The sequence below is a fragment of the Dendropsophus ebraccatus genome, chromosome 14, assembly GCF_027789765.1.
Source record: "Dendropsophus ebraccatus isolate aDenEbr1 chromosome 14, aDenEbr1.pat, whole genome shotgun sequence".
Lineage (NCBI taxonomy): Eukaryota > Metazoa > Chordata > Amphibia > Anura > Hylidae > Dendropsophus > Dendropsophus ebraccatus.
The window spans coordinates 62,513,069-62,532,046 of NC_091467.1; the positions used below are offsets into that span (position 1 = coordinate 62,513,069).

General features: G+C 50.1%; 1 protein-coding gene, 1 long non-coding RNA gene and 1 other non-coding gene across 4 annotated transcripts; 1 reads left to right on the plus strand and 2 right to left on the minus strand.

The window, feature by feature from the left end:
* Positions 1 to 1,774: 1,774 nt before the first annotated feature.
* LOC138773192 (small nucleolar RNA SNORA50) lies at positions 1,775 to 1,909 on the minus strand. Its single transcript, XR_011359903.1, has one exon. It is a non-coding gene; the product is annotated as a small nucleolar RNA SNORA50 (small nucleolar RNA).
* Positions 1,910 to 1,931: 22 nt separating this feature from the next.
* On the minus strand, positions 1,932 to 2,824 carry LOC138772009 (uncharacterized). Its single transcript, XR_011359694.1, has 2 exons — positions 2,678 to 2,824; positions 1,932 to 2,387 (listed from the first exon to the last, which is right to left on the minus strand). It is a non-coding gene; the product is annotated as an uncharacterized lncRNA (long non-coding RNA).
* A 165-nt stretch (positions 2,825 to 2,989) lies between these two features.
* On the plus strand, positions 2,990 to 14,585 carry ERN1 (endoplasmic reticulum to nucleus signaling 1). 2 transcript variants are annotated; one of them, XM_069952076.1, is made up of 22 exons: positions 2,990 to 3,394; positions 5,632 to 5,752; positions 5,849 to 5,882; positions 5,965 to 6,037; positions 7,656 to 7,743; positions 7,848 to 7,973; positions 8,050 to 8,151; positions 8,299 to 8,560; positions 8,818 to 8,896; positions 9,000 to 9,165; positions 9,270 to 9,388; positions 9,492 to 9,680; positions 9,819 to 10,074; positions 10,150 to 10,237; positions 10,686 to 10,875; positions 10,964 to 11,063; positions 12,286 to 12,485; positions 12,570 to 12,717; positions 13,214 to 13,341; positions 13,622 to 13,745; positions 13,822 to 13,889; positions 14,025 to 14,585. In XM_069952076.1, exons 1-22 carry the CDS (start codon positions 3,332 to 3,334, stop codon positions 14,238 to 14,240), a joined length of 2,940 nt encoding a protein of 979 aa, XP_069808177.1. In that variant the 5' UTR covers positions 2,990 to 3,331; the 3' UTR covers positions 14,241 to 14,585. The 2 variants fall into 2 exon arrangements, with proteins under 2 accessions (XP_069808177.1, XP_069808178.1); XM_069952077.1 differs by having other exon boundaries at positions 2,992 to 3,394; positions 7,671 to 7,743.
* Positions 14,586 to 18,978: the final 4,393 nt, after the last annotated feature.

The following is an 18,978-nucleotide window of genomic DNA, read 5'->3' on the forward strand; positions in this document are numbered from 1 at the left end:
GCCATTCACTAACATAACATACATTACAAAGTAATATAACTTTATAATGTGTGTTATTTAGTGTATAATTTTGAAACGCCGCACTACCCCTTTAAAACATCCACCAACAACTGTACAGTCTGTGATGCAATGTGCCATTGTGGATGGAGTGAGACATAATGACCCTTTTTAGGCTTCTGACAAGGGGGGGGGGGGGAGAGTGACAGGTTCCTTTTAAATAGAAGTAAATTACAAATCTTTCTAACACCAGCTGAAATATTTTTTCCCTGGACAACCCCTTTAACAATCCTTCATTAGTTATACTTTTTTTTTAACAGTATAAATATAAACAGTGCTATACCCAGGTAGCATATATACACTACACCAAGCTAAGATATTCATTCAGGACAAGTGAATACTACAGCCGCACCATGGGCTACTATTTTGCACATTGCAGACTTTATAAAGTACTTAAAAAAAAAAAATCAAAAAAAAAATCATTACTGAACAAGTGAATGAGCCGTAACTAGAGCCGAGCGAGTTTACATTACAAAGCAAATTACTTAGTTTGCTCGGAGTCAGCGTACATCTGCTGCCTTTAATCTGTACCATTCCACCCTGGGTACCTGAAAAAGCTGAATCCAGTCACGGATAATTCCTGAATTGTACTACACCACACAACCTAGGGACAGAGTTGGTACTATTGTTCCTTTTCCCAAATACAGTACCTGAGCCACATCACTAATCCTGGCTGTGGTTACTATACAGCACAGGAAGAAAGTAGGAGACACTATATATCCGTAGGAAAGTCCTTTAAAGGGATTGTTTATCAAAAAAAATATTCTTTCAAATCAACTAGTGCCAGAGATTTGTAATTCACTTCTTTAAAAAGAATCTTCAGTATTCTAGTAGTTATCAGCTGCTGTATGTACTGCAGGAAGTGGTGTATTCTCTCCAGTCTGACAGTGCTCTCTGCTGCCACCTCTGTGCCCATCAAGGACTGTACAGACCAGTAGCAAATCCCCATAGAAAACCTCTTTTGCTCTTCAGATTGGAAAGAATACACTTCATGCAGGATATACAGCAGCTGATAAGTAATTACAAACTCCTGGCAACCGTTAACATGAAAACAAACCCTTTCCCACCACATAGAGACACATCTAATTCTACATACCGCTCCGGTAGATGGATGTGACAAGAGGGCAGGAGCTGCACCTGTGTCATCTACGGGAAACCTAGCTGTCAGCGATAGCCAGGCTCCTGCCAAGATCCGGCTAAGTCAGTGCAATCACAGCACCTCTAGTGTTACATGAAGGGAGAAGAACTCTCCCTTTGTTCCCCATTAGGACTGTCCGATCGCACAGCCCCAATGGCTACTGTGACATCAGAAGACCTCCCCAAAGCCTCCTGGTGGCTCAGCTACAGTGGCTGATCAGGCTCAGTCTACTGCCAAATCCAACCAAATTTGCCTATTACAGACACATTGCAGTGATGATAATCCCCATAGCCCCCAATATAATTATGTGTTGGGAATTTTTTTTTTTAAATGAGATTAAGTATTTTTATGAAAAAAAAATTAAAAAATTTTTGCATATCGGCCACAGTTAACCAATACCCTAAAGTACAATATGACGCAAAAAAAAAAAAAGTCAGAAAGAAGTTATAGCATCACATCACATAGCTACAACCACAAAGTAAGACAGGTTGGATTTTTTTTAAAAAGTGTGCTCTGGTCCTGAAGGGGTTAAGCAGAGGAAGCAGTGTGTACAGGGCTCTACAGCACACAGGACCCAAGACATGTAGCTTTGTTTTAAAAGCGCAACATGGGGCAGAGCCAAGCAGCGCCAGTTATAACAAGCAGTCACTGTCGCACTGGAGCCTGGCCGATGACGCCACGGACAGGCCATTCACCGGTTCAAAGCCAGTGCCAAGGAACAGACGACAGAGGCGGGTCAGATCAATAAAGCTTTATTTATATACAACATGACAGACAAGTACAAATCCACAAGTGTTACCGCCGAGCCCACGCCGCCACATCACATCCACCGCCGAGCCCACGCCGCCACATCACATCCACCGCCGAGCCCACGCCGCCACATCACATCCACCGCCGAGCCCACGCCGCCACATCACATCCACCGCCGAGCCCACGCCGCCACATCACATCCACCTCCGAGCCCACGCCGCCACATCACATCCACCGCCGAGCCCACGCCGTGACCGCCACATCACATCCACCGCCGAGCCCGCCACATTACATCCACCGCCGTGGCCACCAAAACATTACATCCACAGCCGAGCCCACGCCGTGACCGCCACATTACATCCACAGCCGAGCCCGCCACATTACATCCACCGCCGAGCCCACGCCGTGACCGCCATCACCACTGCCGAGTCCATGCCATAACCTGGAAAGAAAAAAAAAAATTATATAAGAGTCATTCAAACATGGTGGCCACAAGCTGCATCCAGTCACATTGCAGCATCAGATCACAGTGTAACTTCATTACTCTCAGAAGTCTAACGCGTCATAATCATCAGCACTGCTGCAGCCCCGCCCAATACTTAAAGGAATTTTCAATAATCGCATTAACTACTGTAAGCAATAAATATTGGTGTAACCCTTCAGCCCCCGTCTATAACGACAGGCAGGTATCACTCCGCAGTAATCAGCCCCACAACCACTACCCACACTCACCGCGTCCGGAGTTGGAAGAGACTGTGGACGCCGCTGCGTGCTCTTATATGCTGGGAGTGCGGTTGACGTATTTCCGGTAATGGGGGCGTGCCCGTGGAAAGTAGAAACCAACTGCGCATGCTCCGTCCTTGCATTATCAGCGTCTTAGGCTGCCTCCTAGTGGTCGGGAGGTCGATGTGCGGTCAGCGCTGATGCGATGTAGAGGGGGCGTGTTAAATAGAAGGGGCGGGGCTTCAGTAGACCGCGAGGACAAGTGTAACATATAAGGAGAGTGAGGGTAGATACCAGCTGGTACCCGACTGATACATTGTTATAATCGCCCATAGAACTGGATACAATGTAGCAGAATCGTTCGGGAGCTTCTGCACATATCAACCAATCAAGTGGCTGCTTTCATTCCGTGTCCGCCTATCACAGAGTAGCAGCGATCTGATTGGCTCCGCTATTCACTCACCTCTCTCCCCCACGTGTTGATGATTCTCCCCTGGGCCGTGACGTCAGGTGTGTGTGTGGGGGCGTGGTATTAGACTCCTCCTACAGGAAGAAGCTGGTACGACGGACACATTGGTCGGTAATGGAGGAGACGGTCCGGTACCGAAGCTCGTGACTGCACGGGGCACAGGCCAGGGTCCACACTCATCCGCAGGAGCAGACATGGGGGGGACACGGCGGAGCCTCCTGTGGAGCCTCATAGTGACAGTGCTGCTGTGCCAGATGGTGAGTGATGGCTGCCAGCTGCTGCCTCACCGAGCGGTACCGCAACACCGGAGCGTGTGTGACACCTGGGCACCTGCTCTCACCTTACTGCGTGTATATAGAGGAGACGCAATGTATACTGGAGAGGAGATGTATGCAGGAGAGGAGACGTAATGTATACAGGGGAGGAGATGTATACAGGGGAGGAGATGTATACAGGAGAGGAGACGTAATGTATACAGGGGAGGAGATGTATACAGGGGAGGAGATGTATGCAGGGGAGGAGATGTATACAGAAGAGGAGATGTATACAGGGGAGGAGATGCAATGTATACAGGAGAGGAGATGTATACAGGGGAGGAGATGCAATGTATACAGGAGAGGAGATGTATACAGGGGAGGAGATGCAATGTATACAGGAGAGGAGACGCAATGTATGCAGGGGAGGAGACGCAATGTATACAGGAGAGGAGACGCAATGTATACAGGAGAGGAGATGTATACAGGGTAGGAGATGCAATGTATACAGGAGAGGAGACGCAATGTATACAGGAGAGGAGACGCAATGTATACAGGAGAGGAGACGCAATGTATGCAGGAGAGGAGACGCAATGTATGCAGGGGAGGAGATGTATACAGGAGAGGAGATGTATGCAGGGGAGGAGACGCAATGTATACAGGGGAGGAGATGTATGCAGGGGAGGAGATGCAATGTATACAGGAGAGGAGACGCGGTGCATACAGGAGAGGAGACGCGGTGCATACAGGGGAGGAGACGCGGTGCATACAGGAGAGGAGACGCGGTGTATACAGGAGATATGTATACAGGGACAAGATGTGGTGTATACAGGAGGGGAGATGAAAGCAGGAGAGGAGGCACAGGGGAAGAGATGTATACAGGAGAGGAGGAGACCCTGTGTGTACAGGGGAAGAGATGTATACAGGAGAGGAGGAGACCCTGTGTGTACAGGGGAAGAGATGTATACAGGAGAGGAGGAGACCCTGTGTGTACAGGGGAAGAGATGTATACAGTAGGGGAGGAGAGGAGACGCCGTGTATACAGTAGGGGAGGAGAGGAGACGCCGTGTATACAGTAGGGGAGGAGAGGAGACGCCGTGTATACAGTAGGGGAGGAGAGGAGATGCCGTGTATACAGTAGGGGAGGAGAGGAGACGCCGTGTATACAGTAGGGGAGGAGAGGAGACGCCGTGTATACAGTAGGGGAGGAGAGGAGACGCCGTGTATACAGTAGGGGAGGAGAGGAGACGCCGTGTATACAGTAGGGGAGGAGAGGAGACGCCGTGTATACAGTAGGGGAGGAGAGGAGACGCCGTGTATACAGTAGGGGAGGAGAGGAGACGCCGTGTATACAGTAGGGGAGGAGAGGAGACGCCGTGTATACAGTAGGGGAGGAGAGGAGACGCCGTGTATACAGTAGGGGAGGAGAGGAGACGCCGTGTATACAGTAGGGGAGGAGAGGAGACGCCGTGTATACAGTAGGGGAGGAGAGGAGACGCCGTGTATACAGATCATGAGTATAAAGGAGAGGAGAAGCTCTATGTACAGGGGAGGAGATGCAGAGTATACAAGAGACAAGACGCTGTGTATACAGATCATGAGGTGTATACAGGGGAGGAGACGCTGTGTATACAGATCATGGGGTGTATACAGGAGAGGAGGAACTGTGTATACAGATCATGAGATATGTAAACAGGAAAGGAGAGGAGATGTCAGGTATACAGATGATGAGATATAGGAGAGGAGATGCAGTGTATACAGGAGAGGAGACGGGCATACACCTGCCGTATCCCCTTCTCGCCCGATTGGGGGGGGGGAGGTGTGGCCTTCTCCCTCGCCTCATGATATATTCCTGCTGGAAGCAGGTGTAGATTTGTTGCGCAGGGCCGGCGGGTTTACAAAGAGGGGTACGCCAGGAAAAAGGGGGCAGGGATTTATTTAAGACTGGCGTACTCATATGCCGGTCTTCATGAATGTCCCTCATGGTGTATACAGGGGAGGAGAAGCAGTGTATACTGGGGAGGAGGTGTAGATGTATACAGAGGAGGAGACGCAGTGTATACTGGGAAGGAGATGTGTACAGGGGAGGAGATTTATACAAGAGAGGAGATGCAGAGTACACAGGGGAGGAGAAGTATACAGGGGAGGAGACGCTGCGTATACGGAAGAGCTGGGTCAGGGATGATGGGAGTGATCTATGTTTGTGCCCCTGTGATCTATCGTTTTTGCTCTTTTCCCAGGCCGGCGGTCAGGGGAGCAGCGTTGCACTGCCGGAGTCGCTGCTGTTCGTCTCCACCCTGGACGGAGGCCTCCACGCTGTCAGCAAGAAGACCGGCGCCATCAAGTGGATGTTAAAAGAAGGTGAATATTTTTTTCCATCCTGTGACAGTGGCGGAAGAGGCAGGGGGTGATGGCAGCGATGACAGGCAAACTCATTTGTGGGTTTTCTTTTGGCAGATCCCGTTCTTCAGGTCCCGACTCATGTGGAAGAGTAAGTCCTGGTGGAATCCCCCATGAGATCCCTCCCCAGGCCGACATGGGTCTTTGTCTGATGTTGTCTGTTCTCTCCGCAGGCCGGCCTTTCTCCCTGATCCCAATGACGGCAGCCTGTACACGCTGGGCAGTAAACACAGCGAGGGGCTGACGGTAAGAGGAAACCATAGGGGGCGCTGCTGCTTATCATATCACTGAGGACCTGACTATGTGACTACAGGGGGCGCTGCTGCTCATCATATCACTGAGGACCTGACTATGTGACTACAGGGGGCGCTGCTGCTTATCATATCACTGAGGACCTGACTATGTGACTACAGGGGGTCCTGCTCATCATATCACTGAGGACCTGACTATGTGACCACAGGGGGCGCTGCTGCTTATCATATCACTGAGGACCTGACTATGTGACTACAGGGGGTCCTGCTCATCATATCACTGAGGACCTGACTATGTGACCACAGGGGGCGCTGCTGCTTATCATATCACTGAGGACCTGACTATGTGACCACAGGGGGCGCTGCTGCTCATCATATCACTGAGGACCTGACTATGTGACTACAGGGGGCGCTGCTGCTCATCATATCACTGAGGACCTGACTGTGACCACAGGGGGCGCTGCTGCTTATCATATCACTGAGGACCTGACTATGTGACTACAAGGGGCGCTGCTGCTTATCATATCACTGAGGACCTGACTATGTGACTACAAGGGGCGCTGCTGCTTATCATATCACTGAGGACCTGACTATGTGACTACAGGGGGCGCTGCTGCTTATCATATCACTGAGGACCTGACTATGTGACTACAGGGGGCGCTGCTGCTCATCATATCACTGAGGACATAACTATGTGACCACAGGGGGCGCTGCTGCTCATCATATCACTGAGGACCTGACTATGTGACTACAGGGGGCGCTGCTGCTCATCATATCACTGAGGACCTGACTGTGACCACAGGGGGCGCTGCTGCTTATCATATCACTGAGGACCTGACTGTGACCACAGGGGGCGCTGCTGCTTATCATATCACTGAGAACCTGACTATGTGACTACAGGGGGCGCTGCTGCTCATCATATCACTGAGACATGACTGTGACCACAGGGGGCGCTACTGCTCATCATATCACTGAGGACCTGACTGTGACCACAGGGGGCGCTGCTGCTCATCATATTACTGAGGACATGACTATGTGACTACAGGGGGCGCTGCTGCTCATCATATCACTGAGGACCTGACTATGTGACTACTAGGGGCGCTGCTGCTTATCATATCACTGAGGACCTGACTATGTGACTACAGGGGGCGCTGCTGCTCATCATATCACTGAGGACCTGACTGTGACCACAGGGGGCGCTGCTGCTCATCATATCACTGAGGACCTGACTGTGACCACAGGGGGCGCTGCTGCTCATCATATCACTGAAGACCTGACTATGTGACCACAGGGGGCGCTGCTGCTCATCATATCACTGAGGACATAACTATGTGACCACGGGGGGAGCTGCTGCTCATCATATCACTGAGGACCTGACTGTGACCACAGGGGGAGCTGCTGCTCATCAAATCACTGAGGACATGACTATGTGACCACAGGGGGCGCTGCTGCTCATCATATCACTGAGACATGACTGTGACCACGGGGGAGAGCTGCTCATCAAATCACTGAGGACATGACTATTTGACCACGGGGGGCGCTGCTGTTTATCATATAACTGAAAATATGACTATGTGACCACAGGGGGCGCTGCTGCTCATCATATCACTAAGGTTTTTGTTTTGCAGAAACTCCCGTTTACCATCCCGGAGCTGGTGGCGTCGTCGCCGTGTCGTAGCTCAGACGGCATCTTATATATGGGTACGTAGGTGATCACAGGCTGCTTGTAGGCTGGTTATGTGGGTATAGTGCCCCCAGTGGCCACACACGTTTTTTTTCCCTTCATGTCTGGCTTCTCTCGGCAGGGAAGAAGCAGGACGTGTGGTACGTCGTGGACCTGGTGACCGGGGAGAAGCAGCAGACCCTCACCTCTTCCTCCTCCGCAGACAGTCTGTGCCCCTCCACTTCTCTGCTCTACCTGGGCAGGACAGGTGCGCCCCCTCCTGGTGCTCTTCATAATTGCCCCTCCAACCTCAACACCGTCACATGACTCTTCTTGTCTTACAGAATATACAATCACCATGTACGACACCAAGAACAAGGAGCTGCGCTGGAACGCCACCTACTACGACTATGCTGCCACCCTGCCGGAGGAGGGCACGGAGTACAGTGAGTGGGGGTTGTGCAGAGGAGGGTGGAGGTTGTAGTTGGGGGGGGGGGGGGGTTGAGGTTGGTTGTGTGGAGGAGGGTAGGGGTTGTATTGAGGTGGGCAGTTCGTAGTCCTGGTGAGGTCTGACCATCTTGCTCTTCTTCAAGAAATGTCTCACTTTGTGTCCAATGGGGACGGTCTGGTGGTGACGGTGGACAGCGACTCTGGGGACGTCCTGTGGATTCAGAATTATGGCTCCCCGGTGGTGGCGCTGTACATCTGGCAGAGGGAAGGCCTGAGGAAGGTGCTGCACACTAATGTGGGGGTGGAGACTCTGCGCTACCTCACCTTCATGTCTGGGGAGGTCGGCCACATCACCAAGTGGAAGTATCCCTTCCCCAAGGAGCCGGAGACCAAGAGCAAACTGATGTAAGTGTCATGTGATCCTCACAAATAGCCACGTCCAGTTTCGGGGCTGTGTCAGCCACAGCCACGTCCGATAACAGGGTTGTGTCATGTGATCCTCACAAATAGCCACGTGAGATACTGGGGTGGTGTCATGTGATCCTCCGGTGGAAAGCTTTGTAGAGAAGATGTCATATTACCTCCTGGTGAATGAGGCCTCACTGCTGCCTGCATTCATTGGTGGTTGACACAGTCATGTGACCCTCTGGTCTTGTCTTCAGGCCGACACTCTACGTAGGCAAATATTCGACCAGTCTCTACGCCTCCTCCTCCCTGGTTCACGAGGGTGTCGCAGTGGTGGTGAGTGCCATTCGTTATTTTGGTGTTGGTGTCACGTGACATTAACAGTGATCACCAGTACACCTGCATTGGTTCCGCTGTATTTACTGTGTTTGTTCCATAGCCGCGAGGGAAGGCAATGCCGCTGCTGGATGGCCCCAGGGCGGACAGGGTGACGATTGAGGAGAATGGGGAATGTGAGTTTACCCCCAGCACAGATCTGAAGATCCCGACTGGCTTAAAGGGGAAGGACAAGCTAAATTACTGGAAGAATCAGTGGCTGTTGATAGGTAAGGCCGCCCTAGTGTTTTACGCCTGGGGATCACCATAGTGTTTACGCCTGAGGCACGAGGTTTAGCACTGAGGAGGTGCCAGTTTCTGCTTTTCTCCGCAGGCCACCACGAGATCCCACTGTCCGCCCCCACCAAGATCCTTGACACCTTCCCCCCCACACTGCCACGGGGAAAAGAGAATGTCATAGAAGGTGGTGCAGACAAGACACTGTTCCCGGAGGTGCGTACGTGCAGTGAGAAGCCCACTGTTCATATGCAGTTTATGTTGTGTGCAGCCTGAATGGGACGCCGTCTTAGTAACACCCTGATCTCGCCCCCTGCAGGAGGTTATAGAGATGCCAGAGGAGCCATCCACAGAGCTACCGTCCTCTAAGGACATCGCCGACATCTCCCGCCCGTTCCTACCCAAGCCTGAGGCGCCTGTGGACTCCATGCTGAAAGACCTGGCCACCATCATCCTCAGCACCTTCCTCCTGGCGGGATGGGTGGCTTTTGTTATCACCTACCCAAAGGTAAGAGACCCATTCCCCAAGTCCCTGGCAGATGTGATCACTGCCGGGCACTCCCTGGCAGATGTGGTCGCTGCCTGGCACTTTCTGGTAGATGTGGAGGTCACTGCCTGGCACTCCCTGCTGCTCTCCTCTCTCCAGACAGTGCACCAGCAGCAGCAGCTCCAGCACCAGCAGTTTCAGAAGCAGCTGGAGGAGAAGATTCAGCTCCTGCAGATGCAGCACGTCACCTTTCAGCCCCCAATAGAGGTCACTGCAGATGTTGAGGACCTGCGGGGGGAGAGCTCTGCCAACAGCACCCCAAACATGTCTCCACGAGCCTCCAACCACTCTGTGCACTCTAACCTCTCCACCTCTGAGGTCGGCAGTGTGGTCTCCACCGAGCAGGAAGACCCAGGTAACGCCCCAACGTTTCTGCCACTCTGCTGCCCCGCACCCGTTATTGTCTCTGATCACGGTTTTCCCCTCATAGATGAAGAGATGATAGTGACGGTGGGGAAGATCTCATTCAACCCCCGGGATGTTCTGGGCCACGGTGCAGAGGGGACAATAGTGTACAGGTGAGTGGTGAATGTGTAATATGTCAATACAATAGTAAATGGGTATGTAACATGGGGGGTATAATAGTGTAAAGGGAAGTGTGTGTCTTGCTGGTGATAGTAGTGTACAGGTGTTGCATACTTACCTGGCCACAGTCCAGCAGTGGTCCCTTTTGTGGCCATGGCCGACAGTCCCACACCTGCCCGGCCAATGCAGCGCATAAGGAGCCTGTAAGCAACTGAGGCCGTTGTGTAACCTGGTGGGGGCAGTAGTGTACAGAGAAACGAGTATCTTGATGGTAACAGTAGTGTTAATGTGAGTGTGTGTTTCGGTTGGTCACATGATATCCCCTAGCCCCTGTAGTCGAGTCCTCGTGGGCAGGTCCTGTAGGTTTCTACTTCCTGTGTTGCAGTTGGTGGGTGTCCACTTTGGGCGGTTCTTCTATGTAGTTGCTTTTCCTCCCTGCAGGGGGCGCTTTGACAATCGTGATGTCGCGGTGAAGAGGATTCTCCCAGAATGCTTCAGTTTTGCGGATCGGGAGGTTCAGCTACTGAGAGAATCCGATGAAAACCCCAATGTCATTCGCTACTTCTGCACGGAGAGGGACCGGCAGTTCCAGTACATCGCCATCGAGCTGTGTATGGCCACACTGCAAGAGGTCAGGGGTCAGGAAGGGGGCAGCGGGGCTTGTGTGCCTGGGGACAGGGCAGCATGCCGTCTCACTTGGCACCTCTTGTGTTTGACAGTATGTGGAGGAGAAGGACTTTGACCGTCACGGCCTGGAGCCCATTGCCCTCCTGGAGCAGACCATGTCAGGGCTGGCGTATCTGCACTCTCTCAGTATTGGTAAGTGGACGTCTTTTCTCTGGAGTATACTGAGGTTACTTTGTGTCTACAGCAATCACCCTCACTTTTTTCTATAGAGGGGGCTCCTCGGTAGTCCACGCACTCTAATAGGAGGTAATGGAACCAGGTCTCATCCCTGATTTGGCAATTGCATTACAGTGTAACCACTCTTACTGTAAAAAAAGAAAACCTCCCTCTTCCTTTCCTTCTGTCAATGCTCTTCCTGTAGAGAACCCTGTCCCCTGCTCTGACTGTAAATATGGTAGAAAAATACCAAAAAAATGATTGTGACTCCATCTGTGACTGCTCTTACTGTAGGAAACCCCTCCCTGCTGTGACTACCCTTAGGGCCCTATTCCACCGGACGATTATCGTTCAGATTATCGTTAAATTGTTCGAATCTAAACTATAATCGTTCGGTTGAAATGCAGTTAACGATTAACGACCGAACGAGAAATCGTTGATCGCTTTATAAGACCTAGACCTATTTTTATCAATGCTCGTTCGCAAAACGTTCGCATTGAATAAGGGCCCTATTCCACCAGACGATTATCGTTTGCATATTAGTTAACGATCTCAAACGACCGCTATTGCGAAAGACCTGAAAACGTTCACTCATTTCCATGGAACAATAGTCTCTTATGATCGTAATTGCGATTGTTTTTATTCGCTATTCCTATTGCGTTCCGTATGTATTGCGGACGACCGAACGATGTCTTATTCAATGCGAACGATTTGCGAACGTTTTGCGAACGAGCAACGATAAAAATAGGTCCAGGTCTTATAAAGCGATCAACGATTTCTCGTTCGGTCGTTAATCGTTAACTGCATTTCAAGCGAACGATTATCGTTTAGATTCAAACGATTTAACGATAATCTGAACGATAATCGTCCGGTGGAATAGGGCCCTAAGACATTGTTCAGTCGTCCGCAATAGATGCGAACGCATTAGTGAATAAATAGTGGAGAAAAAACGATCGCAATTACGATCATAAGTAACGATTATCGTTCAATGGAAATGAGTGAACGTTTTCAGGTCTTTCGCAATAGCGGTCGTTTGAGATCGTTAATCGTTAACGATTATGCAAACGATAATCGTCCGGTGGAATAGGGCCCTTACTGTAGGGAACCCCCTTCTTTTTGCTGTGACTACTCTTACTGAAGAGAACCCTACCCCCCTGTCCTGTCAAACAGACCGGGATTATGTGTGATGTTTTCTCAGTTCACAGGGACCTGAAGCCTCATAACATCCTGATCTCGATGCCCAACGCCCACGGGCGGGTGAAGGCCATGATCTCTGACTTTGGTTTGTGTAAGAAGCTGGCAGTGGGCAGGCACAGCTTCAGCCGGCGGTCAGGGGTCCCGGGTACAGAAGGCTGGATTGCCCCAGAAATGCTAAGTGAAGATTTTAAAGAGAACCCTGTAAGAGATGAAGAGAGCCTATGTTACAGGTGTCGAGGGAAGGGGGCGCCGTAGGCAGCGGACTGACAGCCTCTTGTCTTCCAGACCTACAGCGTGGACATCTTCTCTGCCGGCTGCCTCTTCTATTATGTGGTGTCGGAGGGGAGGCATCCGTTTGGCAAGTCCCTGCAGCGGCAAGCCAACATTCTGCTAGGAGAGTACAGCCTGGACTGTGTGAGCCAGGAGCGCCACGGTGAGGAGGGGGTGCTGTGAAGCCTGCTGTACAGCCTCTTTGCTCTGATCTCCCCCCCCCCCACCCCCCCCCCCCCCCCGCGCGCTCCACCCTCCTTGCTCTGATCCCGCCCCCCCCCCACTGTCCAGCCTCCTTGCTCTGATTCCACCCACCCCCTGCTGTCCAGCCTCTTTGCTCTGATCTCCCCCCCCCGCGCTGCTCCACCCTCCTAGCTCTGATCCCGCCCCCCACTGTCCAGCCTCCTTGCTCTGATTCCACCCCCCGCTGTCCAGCCTCCTTGCTCTGATACACAACCCCCCCGCTGTCCAGCCTCCTTGCTCTAATCCTCCCCCGCTGTCCAGCCTGTTTGCTGTGATTCCCCCCGTCGCCCCCCTTCCCCCCGCTGTCCAGCCTCCTTGCTCTGATCCTCCCCTGCTGTCCAGCCTCCTCTGCTGTTTGATTTTTCTTACGGTCTTGCCTCCCCGCTCTGATCCGCCCCTGCCTCTTACTGTTACAGAGGATCTGATTGCACATCACCTGATCGAACAGATGATCGACAAGGATCCGCAAAGGCGACCGTCAGCACCAGCTGTACTAACACATCCATTCTTCTGGAGTCTGGAGAAACAACTGCAGTTCTTCCAGGTCACTATCATGTACAATAAACCCCACCAGCAGAATAGTGAGTGCAGCTGTGGAGTATAATACAGGATGTATAACTCAGGATCACTACAGGATAAGTAATGTATGTACACAGTGATCCCACCAGCAGAATAGTGAGTGCAGCTCTGGAGTATAATACAGGATGTATAACTCAGGATCACTACAGGTGAAGTAATGTATGTACACAGTGACCTCACCAGCAGAATAGTGAGTACAGCTCTGGAGTATAATACAGGATGTACATGTGGCTTGTGCCTTACAGGACGTCAGTGATCGGATAGAGAAGGAGCCTTTGGATGGTCCAATTGTTAAAAGGCTGGAGAGGGGAGGCCGAGATGTGGTGAAGCTGGACTGGAGAGAACACATCACTGTGCCGCTGCAGACAGGTACGCCCTGTGTGTGATGTCACTGGCTGATCCTGCTTATCACTAGGAATTAATCACATTGTTCATTGTGTTACAGATCTAAGGAAGTTCCGTAGTTACAAAGGGAAGTCTGTAAGAGATCTACTGCGAGCGCTCAGGAATAAGGTGAGGAACCAACCTGTACGTTGTATGTCCGTCTGTCACAGACTCCTTCAGTCTCGTTCTTCTTGTGCACAGTGGGGGTTGCAGTGTTGCCGGCTGTGGGTTGTTGTCCTCAGTCTCTGCCTCCTCTCTCCACAGAAGCACCATTACCGGGAGCTGCCGGAGGAGGTGCAGGAGACTCTGGGCAGCGTCCCTGATGAGTTTGTTGGTTACTTCACGTCCCGGTTTCCGGCTCTTCTCTTGCACACGTATCTGGCGATGCAGCTGTGCAGCCGCGAGAGACTCTTCCAGCCATATTACATCCAGGAGCCCACAGAGCCCTCCCCCAGTGCTGTACCGCCGGCTGAGGCCTAAGCCCATGAGGAGGAGACTGCACATACACACAGTGCCTTACACTGCTGTCTACTCTGCTACACGGGAGGGTGGATGTAGCAGTGCCGTGTCCTGTTGCACTATGGACTCTTCAGTGCTGACCGCTGGACGATCCTCTACAGATTTTATTTTTTATCAAAGTGAAGGGTTTTATTTATGGACTGAGCTCAGTATTCGGGATCCTGTCCCCTGCCATGCCGCGGATCAGCCTGCAGGTGGCGCTATAAGCGGTCGCTGTTACTACATGAAGTTTCTGGAGCATTAACTTATTTTATGTTTCTTTTTATATTTTTAAAACTGGATGTAGCAGGGGGTGGGGCTGCACAGGGTGAGGGCGGGGCTACACAGGGCGGGGGCTGGGCGGTGCAGGGGTGGGGAGTGCAGGATCCCAGAACGGTTTGGTGATTTTTTTTTTATGCTTTTTATATAGAAAATGTGAAAACTGTTGAACTGTCATCTCATCTGATGTGGGATTAAATTCAGTTTTTATCTTGAGTCCATGGATCTCATTTCCCGCAATATCCCAAATGTTTTCTGGAGACTGGTAGAGGAGAACGGTCAGAAAACAAACACAACTCTGCCGTCTGACCCACAGCTCATTGCTAGATCCGGATGTGTCCAGTGGTGGCATGTTGCCAGTATTGCCCCCTGGCACTGGGGTTGAAATGGACTACCAGGAGTAAGGGAAAGGATTAGTTTTCCTCCACTTGATTCCCCCTTTAATCTGGTAGAGGTCTCTGGGTGGAGTAGCTCCGATACTGAGACACGCCTACAAGAGACACCCCTCTTCTCTCAACCACACTGCTTGGATTGGTGGAGATGGGTCTTCTGCAGCTCAGCCCCGCCTCCTGGACACTTTGTTACACTATATCAGTTTAGATCACAGGTGTCAAAAACAGGCCCTGCAGCTGCTACAAAACTACAATTCCCATCATGCCTGGACAGCCAAAACTAAAGCTGGTGTAGATGATTGCCCTAAAAACACATCATCAGCGTAAGGTTTTCTGCCCTGTTTATTACAATGTATCAGCAAACCCCCCAAGAATAAGTGGGCGAATTAGTGAGCACCCATCTGGTGTTACTGGGGCATACTGGGAGTTGTAGTATGCAGCAGTGTAGATTCAGAGGATCTGAGACCCCGTTTCAATAGTGGATAATAAGCGTCGGTGGCATCAGATCACAAACATACACACTCCAAGGACGTAGCCACGGGACGGACAGGATGTCCATTCTGATTGTGAAAATGCTGCAGCTGAGAGGAGGCGGGTGTCCTCTCAGCAGCATTAGAGGCTGAGTCCTCCAAGATGGCCCCTGGTCTGGAGCTTGGCCTTCATACTGATCTAGGGGACGGATTGAAGAGTGGAGAGATCGCTGCTGTCATCAGGTGTGCCATTGCTATGTCACTGGTGTGTCATTTATGTCTTCACTATGTCACCAGTATTGCCCCTGTGTTGAGTACAGGTAAAAGTAACTCATGCTGCATGTTTAAAGGTTTTATCCAGTCTTGGGATCCTTTTACACTAAGCAATTTGTCGGCCACGGGCAGCAGTGCCTTTACACAGCACGGCAAATCGAGCGGCAGGGCTGCACAAAGGATTCTGGTATCGTCCCTGGAACCTGACAGCATAGAGATGTATATATTGGGGTCTGGGATATCTATATGTCTGTGCTGTCAGTTTCCAGATCACAAGCAGCAGTGTATACTAACCACCTGCTCTGTTTGTGATCTGGCATCCGGCTTTCCTGTCCTCTGGCTGTATGTTCAGGCCCCGCCTCTTCTGGCTGTCAATCATTCTGGAGGAGGTGAACTGGAGAGCCGGATGCCAGATCAAAAGTAGCATGAATGGCAGGTATACACTGCTGCTTGTGATCATCTGTAAAGCTTCCCTTTATTACTGTCACATTTCTTACAAAGGAAGTAGTGCGGACGATAATCATAGCGTTTGAAGCTCTAAAGACACCATCAGCAGAGAATCTGATGTTTTCCGATCTCAGCTGATCACTGTCACTTTTACATGGGCCGATTATCAGCAAAACTCCAGGCCAATAGTGAGCCTGTGGAAAAGCTATGCGTTCTATGCGTTTGGTGGGGGTGAATGCACCTTGATCACAGCAATACTGGGCAGAATCCATAATAAATTGATATTGGAACTATGGAAAGCTATGGGTGGGGCAACTTATTGATGCAAAAATTATTTTAGGGGGAATACCCCTTTAAGGACCGGGGTTGATTTTTCTATTCTGACTTGTCTCACTTTAGGTGGTTATATCTTGGTGCCATTTTAACTTATCCATACAATTCTGAGATTTGTTGATTTTTTTTTTTACATATTATACTTAGGCTCGTGCTAGTAAATTTTGGCCGATATCTGAGCATTTTTCTAACTTGAAATTTTCTGCGGTCACCGTAAACCATATAGTGAAGACTGGAGAGGGAACCTGTCTTTGCAGTGATCAGCTTGTGCGATGAAGGGAAGCAGCACTGTTAAATAGTCAACACCATGGGACCCTTTAGATAAGTGGCATATGGGTCTACAGTGGATATTTGTATGAAGGAAGGCATGCCTCTGTGGGGGGTTGCACCATAATGAAGGCCCACCTACATCAGACACAACTGCCTTAGGTCCTCTAGGGCTATTGGGCAGGACAATGGTCAGAGCCAGTGCATAAAGACAAATGTTCCCCTGGTACATACAACAGGTTGCACTATCCATATGCACACCACCTACCACTAAGGTAGAAAGAGTGTGGGGGTACTGGAGGTGTGTCAGGTACATGTACACCTGTTACCTGAACGGACTCTGCAGAGCAAGGCTCCACCATCAGCCCAGTGAGTATCTGGCCCTTTGTGGAGTGCATTAATCAGATTATCTGCCAAAGATTTGAAGCCAAAGCCAGGAATGGATTTGAAAAGAGGAGAGATCTCAGACTTTCCTTTATGACCTGATCTCTGTTTATAGTCTGTTTCTGGCTTTGGCTTAAAATCTTTGGCAGATAATCTGTCAGATAATCTTTCTGTGTAAATGGACCCTTACTGTGTGTTATTTCCTTCTTATGTGTCTTCCTTCTCTCCTCCTAATGTGACAAGGAGGCCCAGAAAAGGATTAAAAAGGTTAAGCTGCCTGAGGAATATACCAAGCCATGATGGAAATCTTGTACAGCTAAACCAGTGCAACAGGAGTCCCCATCCTAAATTGATGACTTGCATAAGGTAATTTAAAGGAGAAGTCCAGTGAAAATGTTTATTAAAGTATTGTAGTTCCCCCAAAAAGTTATACAAATCCCCAATATACACTTATTACGGGAAATGCTTATAAAGTGCTTTTTTTCCCTGCACTTACTATTGCATCAAGGCTTCACTTCCTGGATAACATGGTGATGTCACTTCCTGGATAAAATGGTGATGTCACGACCCAACTCCCAGAGCTGTGCGGCTGTGGCTGCTAGAGAGGATGATGCGGTAGTAAGTGCAGGGAAAAAAAAACACTTTATGTGCATTTCCTTAAGTGTATACTGGTAATTTGTAGGGGCAAACTTTTGGGGGGCAATACAAAACTTTAATAAAAATTTTCACCAGACATAACCTTTAAGAGGGCCAGGCTTCGGTGTCTACAATATCCTGTCATCCTTGGAAGGTACTGATAGATTATTGGTTGCTATCAGAAGCACCATGGATATAAAAGATGTTCAGGAACTCTCAAACAAGCAAGATGAGATGTTTGCAGGCTTTAGACCTAGGTAGAAACGTGTCCTCCCTGTGCATGACGATGTAAAAAAACCCTCATCCATGAGAAATGGCAGGACCCTGAAAAAAAAATACAAAATGTCAAGGAGTTTAGAGCAATAATAAGGATGATAAGCAATTTAATAAGGATGATAATAAACTCTGGACAGAGCCACCTAAAACAGATGTACAGGAAGCCAAAGCAGTCAAAAAGACTTTCTTTCCTTTTAAAGAGGATGTACCACCAGGTACATACATCCTCTTGAATTTAACACACCGATAGATTGGCGCCATCATGGGGAACCAGGCTGCGGTTCAAAAAACGGACCGCAGCCCGGTTCCTGTGCACGGCGCCGTTCTATGCAGCGGGCCGTGCTGAACCACTGGAGGTCGGCCAGCCCGCCCCCAGTGGGAGGGAATTCCCTCCCCTCTATGATGCGGCTCCATTGATTCTAATGGAGTCGCGTCATAGAGGGGAAAGAATTCCCCATGATGGCGCCGATCTATCTGTGTGTTAAATTCAAGAGGATGTACCACCTGATGGATAGGAAGATGGATGGGTTACTACGTACAGCCTGGGATGCCACGTCGGCCTCTTTTAACCCCCAATATTGCTCCAACTACCATAGTGTGGTTAGGTCCCTCTTCGTAAGACTATCTTTTCCTAGGAAAAGATTTTGTCATACATTCCCATGCTAAAATTGGCCATCGCTTTCCTAGTAGGTGTTTTTGCAGAGTCTGTTAGCTTTATAGCTAAATCAGAAGTTATTACTAGGTTAGGCAGACTCTATGGTTAAAATTTGGCAGGGTGATACAGTGTCCAAAATAAACTTTGTGCTATTCCCTTTCAGGGTAACCTGGTGCTCGGTCATGTACTAGATACTATCCTAGAGCAGGTGGCCGATAAAAAGAAAGAGTTTCCTAAGGTAAAGAGCCCTAGAGGTAAAAGAGTTTTCACCCCTCCAGACAAAAGTCTAAAGATTTTAAGGGGGAGGG

Bases quoted from the DNA above. Each gene is read 5' to 3' on its own strand.
- ERN1 (XM_069952076.1), top strand. From the start codon at position 3,332: ATGGGGGGGACACGGCGGAGCCTCCTGTGGAGCCTCATAGTGACAGTG. The intron at 8,897-8,999 runs GTGAGTGCCATT...TTTGTTCCATAG, and splicing joins ACGAGGGTGTCGCAGTGGTG to CCGCGAGGGAAGGCAATGCC. The intron at 10,876-10,963 runs GTCAGGGGTCAG...TGTGTTTGACAG, and splicing joins GTATGGCCACACTGCAAGAG to TATGTGGAGGAGAAGGACTT.